This window comes from Notothenia coriiceps, unplaced genomic scaffold (genome assembly GCF_000735185.1).
Source record: "Notothenia coriiceps isolate Sejong01 unplaced genomic scaffold, NC01 NC01_scaffold00026613, whole genome shotgun sequence".
NCBI classification, from domain to species: domain Eukaryota; kingdom Metazoa; phylum Chordata; class Actinopteri; order Perciformes; family Nototheniidae; genus Notothenia; species Notothenia coriiceps.
In genome coordinates this window covers 144,323-158,921 of record NW_011359314.1, presented here as the reverse complement: position 1 = coordinate 158,921, position 14,599 = coordinate 144,323, and the positions used below count along the sequence as shown (strand labels likewise).

General features: G+C 40.0%; 1 protein-coding gene across 1 annotated transcript in view; it reads left to right on the top strand.

The window, feature by feature from the left end:
- arap2 (ArfGAP with RhoGAP domain, ankyrin repeat and PH domain 2) overlaps positions 1-14,599 on the top strand; it is a 110,645-nt gene that overhangs the window by 34,707 nt on the left and 61,339 nt on the right. Inside the window, exon 10 of the mRNA XM_010784885.1 lies at positions 5,174-5,280. Coding sequence (XP_010783187.1) covers positions 5,174-5,280 — 107 coding nt within the window. The remainder of the gene's footprint in view (positions 1-5,173; positions 5,281-14,599) is intronic.

The following is a 14,599-nucleotide window of genomic DNA, read 5'->3' as shown; positions in this document are numbered from 1 at the left end:
GTGACATAGTGACATCCCATTCAAATTGTTTCGTTGTGCATGTTTGTGTTACATATATAAAAAAATAATATCATTTTCAAAATCCATTTTTATGTTTTTTTGTGATTTTGGGTCCAACATGTTCATATAGTATCTCAAAATGAAAGAAATATACNATACAGCTTAAGAAAACTCAAAAATCCTATCTCAAAAAATTAGAATAGTTCCTCAGACCAAGTAAAAAAAAAAGATTTATATTTGATTGTGTTTTGCTGTTATAAATCTTTTTTTTTTACTTGGTCTGAGGAACTATTCTAATTTTTTGAGATAGGATTTTTGAGTTTTCTTAAGCTGTATGCCATAATCAGCAATATTAAAATAATAAAAGGCTTGCAATATTTCAGTTGATTTGTAATGAATCCAGAATGTATGACATTTTTGTTTTTTTAATTGCATTACAGAAAATAAAGAACTTTATCACAATATTCTAATTTTCTGAGACAGTCCTGTAGTTTCAAGCCAGTACTTTCGACAGAAATACACATATACATCCTGTTGAGCAGGATCTACAGTTTCCAGTATTTTCCGTTTCGTAAAATGATCAAATACGGCGAAGATATTCAAATATGTGCTTCTATTTTTCATACTTTTGAAATGTATTAACTTTATATCATCGTATCTCCGTGTTTACTGGGTCTTTTTGCATGAAACAAAGACTGGGATATAGTTTCAAGCCAGTACTTTCGATAGAAACACACTGCAATGCTGTCCGGACTGTTGTTTTTATGCGGCACCGGCTTGAACAGGTCATGTGATCTGATCACGCCGGCGTGACGGTCGACTCCAAAGGGTTAAAGTCTTTTAGCTTAATGTATTATGACACGTGGACAAAAAGTCCCGAAAAACCTGCACGCGTATGAACATTACCCCTTAGGGCCCTTCCCCTCCCTAAAGCGCCCTATAGCCACCTACCTCTTGGCTGTTGTAATTGGCAGAGTTATTTTTACCTCTAATGCCTTTCCTTCCTCTCCTCATCCCTCCTTCCCTCCATCCTCGGTGAATTAATTGGAGAGGGCAGGAGGCCACGGCACATATTGGGTAGGTAACGAGTGGCGAGGGCTGGACGGCCGCTAACACCCAGCGCTCTAATTGGCTGCCTGAGAGGGATGAGGGTCATTAGGTATAGGTGACTGCTTTGCCCTCTCAGCACAGCCTCACACTCTCATGCACATACATTCAGTACATACAGTGTAGGCGCCTTCCAGTGTGAAGCAGAACAATTATACAATGATACATGGGAACCATTCGTCCTTCTGTGTTTTAAATCATAGCCTTGTGTTGCATTTAAGATACTCCCCTTAACTGAGAAGCGATAATGCGCTTTGAATGGAGCAACCCTCATTATCCCGTCATGCGTCTTCAACCTACGGAACATACCGGATCTTAAAGAGCAATGACTGTATCTGTAATGGATGGAATAAAAAAGGCAAGATTCTTCTATTTCTGAGGAAAATCTCAACTTTGAGCTCAATTAGGACTTTGCCATCGAGTGAATTCACTTGTCTCGCTCCCTTGCCTCTGTCCTTTTATCTTTTGCCGTCTTCTGAGCTCACAGTGCCTTTATTACCCATAATGCTTCACGGATCTTCATGCTAGCATGTCACCATATTTCCATTCCTCTCATTCGGTCTCAATATCATTGTCCAGAAGTGTTAGGAAAGTAGAATAATTGCTTTTTTTACACAGTCATCTAAATGTGTTCAACGTAGTCTAATTGGGGCTAATGATGAACACATTACAACATTAGCCCCAATTGAACCGACCCACACAGTTGGTTGAAAAACCTGCAGCACGCAAGCATTCAAGTGACTTCCTCCATGTGTTTTGTAAAATGTAGCCGTGCTGAGAAGTTTGTGGCTAATTAGATGTAGAATTTGGCAACTCGCACACATTTGTCTCTCTTCTGTTAGGCCATGTCTTCCCAAAAACCATCCTAATCAACAAAGATGGTGTCATTCACTTTCTTCTCTTTGTTTAGTGTAATTAGTGCAAATTGTTTTCTTGGTGGGGAACAGTTAGCAGAGAAAACACGCATGTTTTTATGGCTGGCACAGCATGGCAGCATTTAGCTCTCCTCGCTTAGGCGGTGTTCTGTAAGTCGCTGTAGAGGAGTGTTGGCGCAGCTCCTGATTTATTCTGGCTTTACACACACACACACACACACACACACACACACACACACACACACACACACACACACACACACACACTTTCATTCTGTCAATCGCTCAGCTGACCCCTCACTCATCTCACCCACTCTCACCAGGGATTACCAAGGCCTTCTTTCTCTTATACTTCCCATCCCATTGTGTTCTCGCTGTCGTTCTCTCCCTCGTCTTTTGACTCACGTTTTTGGCTTCGCCTGTGCATTCTTTCTCTATTGAAATCTTGGATGTCTGTGTTTCTTTCCCTCTATTTTGATGTTGTGCCTATACTTGTGTGGGTGTAGCTGTACTTCTTCCTGTCTGTTTTTCTGTCTCTGCTCTGAGCTCTAGGCTATGGAAAATGGTCTAAACTGCAGTGAGTGTTGAAGGTGAAGCGGAGAGGGGCGGTGTGCGCTGTGAAGCAGAGTTACAGCGGAGCTTAGGAAAACTCTGCTTCTGCTTATAACCCCTATTTCTGAAATGGGTCTTAAGAGGCTGAGAGCTTGGGTTGCTTTGGATTCCCCTGAGACACCTTTTACCTTTCTATAACTACGCCGTTTTCTCCAGGTATATACGCACTCACCAGCCTCTCTTTCTGTCTGTCACACACGCATCCAAACGCCATGCACAGCCTTAGCTTGTGCGTCATTGGTGCCAAGGAGAAAAAGCAGATGACTGTGATTGGTCTGTCACAGACTATTTTCTCTCACACTTAAAATAACGTCCAGTGCCATTTACCAAAATAAAAACGTTAGTGCGGGAAAAAGAGTAGCCGAGACTGAGGATGTATTTACTTTGAGTGTATGTCTTCTTTTGTGTTTGCTACTTTTCATTAGACCAAGTGACATTCAAGTCCTATGCGAGAAACACTTTAATGAGGCCACCTTGTGGATGCCACCTTATCAGAAAGGGTGTCTAATTTGGCCAAAAACGGCCCCTGGGTGGTGTCTAGGGAAGGACCCTTATAATTCCAGATCCCTTTGGGAATACATTTTCTCTTATGTGGGTGTCTTAAAATGTTTCTGGATTTATTTTTGAACATTTGCATGTGTACCTTTTTAACTTCATTAAAATGGGGAAGTCATCAAAGACAAAGAAGATTCCTTTTTCTACAATTTGCAGTCACAGTGGTAGCAGGGAAAGTATTCTCCCTATATGCTTTCAGTGCATCAGTATAGAATATAGGAAGCATCATTTAGGTTAGCTTAGCATAAAGACAAGAAAATAGCTACCTTGGCCAAACATCTATCAACAAATACCTAACATACTCAAAAAATATTGGTTTAGTCTGAAAAAACAATTAACTTTTCTGATGAGTGACACTTGGACATCCCCCCCACCATAAAATGCCAAGCGAAGCTACATAGTTGTTAGCGGTAGCTTCACATTTATAATAAAGAGTCAGCGGTATTTATCTTCTAATCTAAATCTCAGCTAACTTTTCCCAATTGATTATTTACATATATTTTGTATTTAACATTTTCTAAACTGGTATGTTCTATAACGCAAAAAGGCATTAGCTCACTATGTGTTCAATTGCACATATTTCAAGGACAGAAAACTGAACGTCAGACAAAGCAAGGTTCAACATGTTTATTCCATTTTGTTGGCATATTAAATTCAATGGGTTTTCATGTAGATTTGTTGATATCTCTATTTTATCACTTCATAAATAAGGAAAATCCTCTCAGCAGCCATAAAATAAATCTGTTTTCTCCAAGTTTTTAGGACTCAAATGTTATATAAATCAGGCTATGAATGATGTATGAAATAAACTCCTGTAAGAACCTTCGGAATATAGATGGGGATGAAACTTGAAAGATGTCGTGCTGCTGAAGTAGAGATCTCTGGCTCAGAATACTAGAAAACTCATCGGCCTTTAAGTATAAACAAAGAGAAAATAAAACAAAGATTTTTTCAAGGAGCTTCAAGAAAGAAGGATATACTAAAAAAGTATTAGAAATCACTTCTCAAATTGCTAAAACTAACATTTAGAAAATTATCCTTTTTTTCAAGTTTTCTCTTAAATATATGTTTAAATTAGGCATTTTATGATGCTAACTATTGCTGAATTCAGCAGAAATGTACAGACACAAACTGAACAGAAGCTAGTAAAAGAAAACCCTCTTAAGTGTATTATTGTTTTGTTTCCATTCGTCGGAAAGAAGAATCGTTATGGAAGCAAACAAGCCCAAAATCTCAATGTTGACCAGTGCTTGAACAACAGTTTTTTCCTGTGGTACCAATACATGTTGATGATGCACTGTAATGTAACAACTTCACAATATATTCCTATATTCGAAGTCCCGCCCATCTACTTCCGGTCCATGGGACAATTATGTATTGAAGTCGATGGGGAGAGAAAACGTATCTTTCGATCCCGTTTGAATTGTGCCACAAATTGCACATATGATGTTTGTCAATCTTAAAAAATAATTTCCATGTCAAAAAAGTCGCAGTTTGTCTTAAAACTGTTGAAATATAAGACTATGAAAAATACGCAACTAGAAAGACTACAAATCCCAGAATCCCGGTCCCGCATACTGGCTCTTACAGAACCGACTAACTCCCCTTGTGTGTATGTACAGCTCTCAACATGCCCAGACTTGTAGTGATTTTCACCTCGTTTAATACTTTTCGCCTCATTCTGAAAGAAAGAAGTGAAATGTGCCAACGTGACGGCCGTCTTGGTGTGTGGTGCGAGACGGGAGATGTAGTTCATTGAGCGGTTTCACACAAAAAATGTGTTACTTCACAGTTTTACAACATTTTATTTTTTTTTTACTTGCAAAATTATCTTTTAAATTGACAAACATATGTATAATTCGTGGCACAATTCAAACAGGATCGAAAGATAATCTTTCTCTAACCATTGACTTCAATACATAATTTTTCCAAAATAAGGTCCCATGGAGCTCCCCGGAAAGGGAGGGACTTCGCCTCTCTATTAAATCTACAGATCCTCATCTCTCCTTTTTTTGTCAATCAAGGACTATAAATCGGGCTTGGCTATAGCTGAAGTGGAACTGGCTGCTGCCAACATTAGAGACGTGGACCGCAGGGGCTTTGAAATCAACACGCCCTTCAAGAACTTCTGGTACGTCTAAAATGTGTGTGCTGTGTCTTTTTAGGTGTGTGTGTGTGTGTGTGTGTAGGCTAGGGAGAGACGTTTCTTCCCTAAGCTTGATCTTTCCTGAACACACCCGTTCATATTGCTTATTTCATCATCCTAAAGGGAATGTTAGGTGAAGGAATATCTCCTGAAATGTACCCCCATCAGTGATGTACTCAACAGGTTGACACTACTACATTTCCATTTGTATAACATTCTCTTTTATGGTACTTCCTTTAACAAATCTCCCTCCAGTATCTCATATAGTATAGGAAATGCCCTTCACATACACTAAGCCTCTTGCTTCACTGTATTTTAATCTCAATAATCATATCTCATAAATCATCCGTATTCACAGATAAAAGGGCAATCTTCTTTTGGTTAATCTTCTCTTAAGAGTTTCAAAATGCGATATGTTAAGAGGACTTGTGGTGAAGGATGCTTGCATAGACTTATACATTGGCCTTTAAAATATACATTGTTATTAGATAAGCTTTGTTTTCTTACCTACAGAGTTGGAGGATTCATTCAAACCAGAATCCTTCAAGGCTTCATAAGAACTTAAACTTGTATACCTAACCTAACCTAACCCTAACCCTCTCTTTATCCTTCCTCACAGGCCAAATAAAAAAGTTAAAATCAACTAAATTACTATTTATAATAAGTCCAAGTGTTTCTGCTTGTGAACCCAGTGACAATATTTGAAGAAGATACAGGTCACACTTTGAAAACATGACCCAAGAGCTGTAGGCATGAAGTTATACACTGCCATCCTGACCAACAAAATAAATACTCATTACTTAAGTTATGACGACAGACATCACGGTGTGGTCGCGAGGTCTCACTGACCTTATAAAGGGAAACTGCTAAAGTACACAGAGTACGCCGCAGGCACAACACCTCCAACTCATTTTCATTTCTGATTGATCAGGGAATTACGTGTCGTTGATTCATCATATACAGATGGATTTTAAAAGTAGCTTCTCACAGTATAAATCTTGTGGTTGGTCCACTTCAATTTCACACTACCTGGGAATTGTTTTCATGCAGCACCCTAACAGTAACTTCACACCTAACCTGCTTTTTTTGGATTTGCAACAAAAAAAAAAGGTTGTTAACAGCCAGACCGAGCTGTTATGTCTCCCTATTTGAGGCATATTAGGTTGGTTGCAGTCTTGAAGGACCTTTCCAAACCTCTAGTTTACTGCGTGGACGAGTTGGCAAACTTGTTCCATTTTCCCTCCAGAATCCAAATGCTTCACTAAAAGCCAGTTTGCTCTGCTCATCGGTTAGTGCCTCAGGCTGAAAAGTAAACACAGGTCTCAATACCTTTTTGATCCACGCTATGATTGCTGCTTTCAGAGCTGCCCAAACAAATTGTACCAAGGAGGAAAACCAACCAGGGTTACATTTTAAAAGGACTAAAGGACACAGGTTTGAAAACACCATAAAAAAAAGTCATCCTCCACTATTTCTTTCTTAAGTTTAACACCAGATACGATAACAACACTGCGGTTAAGTGCAGCATCATTTTCAGATAATTCGATTTACGTACGTTTGCATTTGCAAAACTGTTCAATCAGTGAGTTAACAAAAATAGAGTCCACGTGAGTTCAGCTCTGGATTTGTTGTTGAAATGCTGCAGAGAAGGCGTGCACATAAGTAAATAAGAACTGCAAGTCATCTCCGTCACTAAAGGTGTAAAACGTTTTTTAATACTCCGTGAGATTCACTTTGATTGTCCATCAACTATAAACCAATTCACACACTTTGACCCTGTGTTTGTTTTCCTGTTAAAATGAATGAGTATGAATGTCACACGAGTTAGAACTCATCTCTAATGATACAAAAATTATCTTCTCATTAGTTTTTATTTGTTTGTAATGATTGGATTTTAAAACGCTCCCGTCAAAAACCATCTTGCGGACCATCGCACAAATCTCAGACTCATCGGTCATAGCTGTAAACACACTACATGAAAACAGGGACCTGTACAGAAATCACTAATTATCGATCGGGATTCAAAAACAAAAACAAATCTCCCCTGGGATCTTAAAGCAGGAATCTCCACCACTGTATGGACCAAAGCCTTTCAGATGACTCCAGTTGCTGAGGGCCAACAATCAATACGTCTACTGCCTGTTTGTGCTATAATGGTCCATTTAGAACACAACCGTCACAGCTGCCTGGACAAAGCATGTTTGTTTGTGTGCACTATTATTTTTGTATCCACTTTTGCCCAATGCCTTCTTTAAAGATTTCCCCCCCCCCTCATTCCTTCACGTGTCCGTTTGTATGTCCGATCGATCTGTTTGTCTAGGATCTCTTAATGGTTCCATCGTTGGGCGGCTTCGTTAATACGCTGGACGTAATTGCCATTTTGTGTGGAACAAAAAAGAAGAAGGTGGAATTAAAATGAGCCCAGGTCCCCTGAAATGTTTTGATGAGGTGATTGTGAAAGGCTTTTATTGTGTGTGTGTGTGTGTATCAAATCGATTGGTAGCCCTGGGAGCGTTCTCCTACCTGCTCAAGGTGGGGATTAGTGAGAAACTCATCTAATCACTTTAAGCTGTGGAGACTCACTTTGGCTTTCCCATTGTTTTGCCACCGTTAAATGGACAGTCTTCAGCCCTCTGTGGTAGAAAGGCAGACTTTTATGAGTAGAGAGAATGACAATGAGGCAGTGCACAGACAAAGACACTCAACTTTGAAGACAATACAAACTTTTGTTCTTGATCAGAAAGCACCTCTACAAAGGTAAATCTGCAGACAAATGCCTAGCTCAAGGGCATATTGGAAACACATCCATGTTTGTCTGGTTTGTTTTTGGGTTATGTATTGAAAGCTCACACAATTATTTTCTTTCCTTAGACGGAAAATGTTTCCTGATGAAAACTTTCGACAGCAGGGTCTTTGGATTATCCTGAGCGTGCAGGGCATTGTTTTTTGAAGGACGTGTTGTTGAGTTTTTTAAATGACATTTTCCAAAGCTTTGAGCAGCACAGACATTTTGCTTTTCTTTAACTCAACTTTGCCAAGGTGGTTCCAGAAAATCCTCCAATTGTCTTTATTGCATTTGCAGACATCAAAAGGGCAATTCTTTTGTCGTTTTGATTAAATGACCCCTTGAGCAATAAGGTTGTGTTGAAGACCATCTGTTGTCGTATAACTTGGTCTCTGTATCAGCCTTAGATGTCAGTATTGAATCAAATATTATATTTCCTGCAAACATTAGCATCATGTGAATCTTGTGTATTTGTATTCATTTTCTCTATACAACATCAAATTGGTAGAATAACATCCTGATCCTGAAGGATGCACTTCAGCAGTTAAGTATTGCACTTTAGTCTATGAAGAGGCAGGTAATGAAAATAAATGGCCAAGCATCAGAGGCAGAGATGCACAGACTATTAAATGTCTTTCATAGTTGGAGCAGTCATTCTTGTTGTATGACGGACACAAAATAAAATGCCACTTCCTCAGTAAGGACAGTTTGTTTGGTCAGCATAGATATAACATGAAGTTTGAGGATTTTATTACCCAGCGCCCCTCTAAGTTAATTGGTTTGGGGTGGTACTTAATGTGGTGGACCCTCCTAGCTAGTGGAAGTAAGTCAGGAGATGTGGCTGGTTTGGAATTGGCTCTGAGTCTAGACAAGATACACCTGAGGACATCTTCAGAGTCATTTCTCAGACTTTAAAAAGTTCCTTCAGTGCCACAAGTGAAATTATATAAATGTTTACACAGGCTGAATACACTTTACTATTTCTCAATTCTTTGCTACCGTCTTCCCTTCCCAAATACCACTTTATTCCTACTTTAGGTCTCAAAGTCAACTTTAATGTCAATCTTTCAGTTTGTATGTACAGACAGAGAGATCAAAATAACGTTTCCAACAATCCCGAATACAAAAATACACTTATACAAATATGTATATCCCATAAACAAATGCAAAAGTACCCGCGCGCAGTACAGGATAAAAGTAAACATATAAAACGATACCACATGTGATCATTACATAGACTATCATATACAACGAACACATCAAGAGTGCCGCATTGCCTTCTTCCCTCCGATCCAAATTTGCGGTTCTTTTTGCCCGAGGTAAAATTTCTTGGCTGGACACAGGACAAAGTCGCCTCCCTCCTCACTTGTAGAGAGATTTCCTTAAAATTTAACTGGTATGAATGAAAAGGGAGTTGAAACGGAGTCGACTTTATGTACCAACCAGGACACACGAAAGTGATATATACATTACGATAAACATTTTGTCTCGTTATACGAACACCCCGTAAAATCAATGGTCCCCGCAGTCGGAGACGTGGGACGTCCTTCCGCGAAAAAATATCTGCGAGGGGAATCATTAATAAGTGTTTCTTATTACCTGTAGTTCCCACTAGATTTGTTAATCAAACGCATACGATTCCCGTCCTGGTTCACAAATAACAAGTACGACTGTATGTCTAGTGTAAATGTCATCTTGTAAGTTTTCCTCCGACGAATTTGTGTACTCCTTTGTTCAAATTGAACGAAAATAATAGGAGATTTTACAACCTTATTTACTGCTTTTCCGACGATATTCTATTCAATAAAAAAAAAAAAAAGATAACCGACGGGCAATTTTAACTAAAACGAACACGTGGAAATTATTTTACAAACTTGCTAGTAAAGGGCTAAAGGAGTTGGAACGACTCTATATGTATCGGTATGCGTGTGAGAGGGTATCGACGAGTCAGGGGTGACGACGGATGGTGTTGGACCTAACCGATACGTACCATCCAACAAGCGAAGTAAGTACAATGGGCCGAACTAAGGGACTAACAATAACTAACCAACAAGGTTCACGTGGGGAGTCCGCCGAATGACGAGACTACTAGACACGTTGTATCTGCACGACTACGTCCCGAATCATCGCATGGTAAGTTGCGGGAGACTAGCGACCCGGGGGACATTTCGAGGACGGGTCGAGGAGTGTAGGGACGGACGTGACGGCAAGGCGCAGGAGCCTCGCCCCCGCTGTCCGGCATCTACACGTCGCTCCGGGGGGACGACGTGGCCCGATGCACGATTTTTTTCGACGCAACGACAGAACCTAAGTAATAATACTGAAAAGTAGATAGCCGTAGAGTGACTCTCCGTAAGTCCACTTCTATTTGTCCGTGTAGGTAACAACACAACCAAACTCCACAGTTTATAATTGTTAGAAATGTACAAATTACAAGTTGTAGTTGTATGGTTATTGAGTATTATAAACTCTACATATTCTCTATTTCTTCAATAAGTCGACGTACGACGAAATTATTACGTTTTTTTGGTTTTAATAAGTAAAGTAAGTTGTGAACTTGACTTTGGGGTTTTCCGAACTTCTTTTTTTTTGTCTACTATCAATTTAAACAACTCACCGTAAACTTGACACAGGGAAAAACGTTGATTGATCTTCTATTCACAATACTTAAACGCGTTCACCAGTAGAGGTACCCCTATGTCTTGTTTCTAAAGGTAATGACATAAGCACATCGGGTATCAACACATGTCCTGACAGAGTCTTTTAATTCTTAACCATATTCAAGAATAAAAGACATTACGTTAATTTTTTTGTTTTACAGCTATGTAGACCCTGAAGTAATGTTAGTTGACTTTATAACGTTCGGAAAAGTAATAGAAATCTATAACGACTAATACCGTATGTCGAATTCTTTTTGAGTATATAGGATAAGATTTATAATCTTATAGTACTTTTTCATATGATCATCCACAAGTGTGCTTAGTGAAACTTAGCAGATTAATTGAGCTTTGTGGACCGTTCCCAAAGGACTCGGAGACTTTTTGTGAGTCGAAACAAGTCATTGATTTAGTGCTTCATACGTCCCTCCTGACGACTAGACTGACGACCAGGTCTCCTGGGCAGTAACGTGTGGGAGGTAATGTCCTCCCTCCATTCTGTGTTTTTCTTTAAAGAGTTTCTCGTTCGACAAGTGTCTCACGTCAAAGTGTTCGTGTAGTGTTTTTCAGACACCTTCCCCCTTTACACCGTCCTTTGGCCGACGTGTTGGTTCGTCTCTACTGGCGTCGTAATTGTCGTAACACTTCTTCTCAGCGAAAGGTCTTAAAACCCCCCTCGAAGGTTTCTGTCACGCTGACTTCGACCTCAGGTTCCATAGTTTTCAGCTGACAGTGTCTGCACAGGCCCTTTACCCGGAGTGTTATCGAATAAGGGTACCAAGTTCGGGTGAGACTTGAGGTTCTGTTGCCTTTCCCGCAGACCTGAACCGATTCCTTTTCCTTCGTGACCTGTCAAACGTGGTCACCAGGTGTTCAGGGAAAAGTCTGCTTTCGTTGCAAAACATTAAGAGTAAACCCTTAGTTCCGCGGTCTCAGACCTCTTTCCGACCTCCCTCGTGTCTTAGGTTCAACGAACTTTAGGTCACACTTCAAGGGTGTCAGTCGCCTGTACAAAACCCCTCGGTACAGTCGACGACCACAACCAGGTGACAGCAAAGTAGTTCGGGTCTCATTTACGTCGACACATGGTTCTCTAAAATCTCGTATTACGAAGGCCAGACCTTTTCGAGATACCTCTACTTCCTTAAGTAAAAGGTCGTACTAACCGTGGACACGGGTGTCACGGTTTCGGTGGTCATTACCACTACATGACTGGTACCCGTATGACAGGAGCTCAACCGGACGTTTTAAGCCGTGACTGGACTTGGGTCACTCTTATACACCCATAACATTCTTCTTCGGACTTTCTTGGTCTGGGTGTACCGATTACTCGATTTTCCGGCAGAACTTCCGGGTACGCGACCCGTAGGTGATTGTGGAGTCGTTACGGTGTCCGACTGAACCCATGCGAAATGTTCCTAGTAATTGGTGCGCGCGACCTCGGCTTACACCCACTTACGATGTCTCACTTCATTTAGCACGTTATAATACCCCTTAAGATCGTAAGAACGCGTCAGTGTTCTATTTTCGATCCTGTAACCGACACGGCAAACGTAAGGATCCTGAATGTTATATACAACAATGCTATTACAAATTTTAGCATACTGTGTAACATCTATCATCTAAGTACAGTTCTTCCTGACCATATCATCCAACTGACACCTAAACAAACGCACCAGGGATACAACGGACGCAAGAAACCGGTTTCCTTCAACGTAAACTTGTGTGGCGTTTACAACTGATGCTCGCCGGCGTTACACTCTCCGATAAATATGTTTTTGAATATAACCTTCTATACTCTAAAGAATAATCGCTAAAAGTGACGATAAACTATTCAGACAATTACGATAAGAGGTAGTGTTGTTGTTCCGATGTCGAGTTCGGTTATAATATATGACTTGGAGTACATGATTATTCTCTTCGACGAGTACCAGATACGTTTTCTTATTTCCAAAGGCCGAGGTAACAAAAATCAACTATTACCAATAAATTTCGTATCATCTCGAGTCTCAGCCCGAGGTTGTTTGTACAAACTACCTTGTATAGAAAAGCATATAAAATATATCGGTTCCCACGCTAACAATATGTATACGTCAATCTATTTACCGTATTTCTGAGTTTTATGAGGTACCAAGTGCGAGTGTTCTGTATTTAGAGGTCACTTGGACAAAGGAGCCTTCGGTTTTGTGGACAAGCGATAACAAATAGATCATCGCTACATCCTATAGTCTGCGGAGGTCTCCTCAAAACTCTTCAACCAACAAACACCATAATCTCCTAGCACGTAGCTCAACCTGCCGCTTTAGTAAAGTTGTGAGGTAGGCTTGCTATAAACCACTAGACACATACTTCAACCTATAGTGCCCACAATAGCGTATTAGATGGTGCTCAACTTCGGAACATCTTGAGCAAACTGTTAATTGTATGACATTGAAGAATAAGACACCTCTTTGTTCTTTGACTATGTTTGCGGCATACACACTAATTGTCAACAATGGACTTGAAATCCGCATATTCAATTTGACTTTTTGGTTACTACTAGTTTTTTCTTACAGTGTATCAATATTTTTCTATTGTAGCTGTATGTTAATTGTTAGTAGACGTCTGATCAGTTATGGTTTTTGCTATAGACAGATACGAGTAAGGCTTCAGGAAGAGCGAAAAGCGAGTCTATCAACGCGCTCGGTATTAGCATTAACGCTGCAGCATTTTTATACTAATTAACTCCGCGTCGGGTATATCAAGAACGGACTCCCGTATTAATGTATACCGGATCGACGTCGAAAAGGATGTAATACCTTTTGGCGTGGGAGCCATGTTAGGTAGGGTCGCAATAGCATTCTTATGTATTAAAATGGTTTTTTCACGATTTTATGCATTAAGTATTTTGATAGTCACTGTGCGAACTATTGTGACTAAGCGTGACACGAGACATAGTGCGTAGAACGATAAAAAAGACATGAGCAGACAAGTCCCACAGTGACAATGTTTACACTCGAGAACAATACACACAGCATTGAGTACTTTTACATAATCATTAACTATATACTCTGTACAATAAAGTGACTCCGGTCAGAGGGTTATATACCTCTCCTAGCATTCAGAGAAGCCGAGCGACGACCAGCCGAACTGTACTTACCAGGTGTTGTTACCCTTGTGACAAATATCGAAAACACGGATTAACTTTCGCTAAATCCACGAGTGCGGAAATAAGACAAAATGTACCATGTGAGCATTCACTCTTTTAGATACAAAGGCATACTTACTATTGGCCGTAATGCGGGCGGAAGCACATACGTAAGTACATGTATTAAATCCTCTCACCTTATATTCTCGCTAACTGAACAGTCAGTTTATCTCAAATACAAGGCACATTCACGGCAACACCTTTTATAATCATCAGGGAGTTTCACACTATCAACATCCCACGTTACAGATAGGAGAAACGTATTTATAGTACGTACACAGATTGTAGACTTCCTCCATCCAAAAGCTCAGCGTCTAGCTACAACAGAAACCATAACACACAACACTAACCACCATATCGAGAGATAACAGACAGCACATATCTCGTTCTACCTCTCTGGCTTCGAGAAACAATAATGTCTTTCCTTTTACTACGTATGAGTATGACAGTAACACACAGCGCCGCAGTTTATTTATCCGACTGGTTTAACTCTCTCGATTCGTTTCATACTGTTACTGTGTATTGTCTGGAGATTTACACTAAAACCGAATCAAGAAGGCTTATGGTTACCAGTTTGCCATTCAATGTAAACTAGTAATACAAAGGGTTATAAATGTTCTAATCCTTTTTTTACCGACTACAACCATCTCACAATTCTAGTTAGCTTCGCTACGT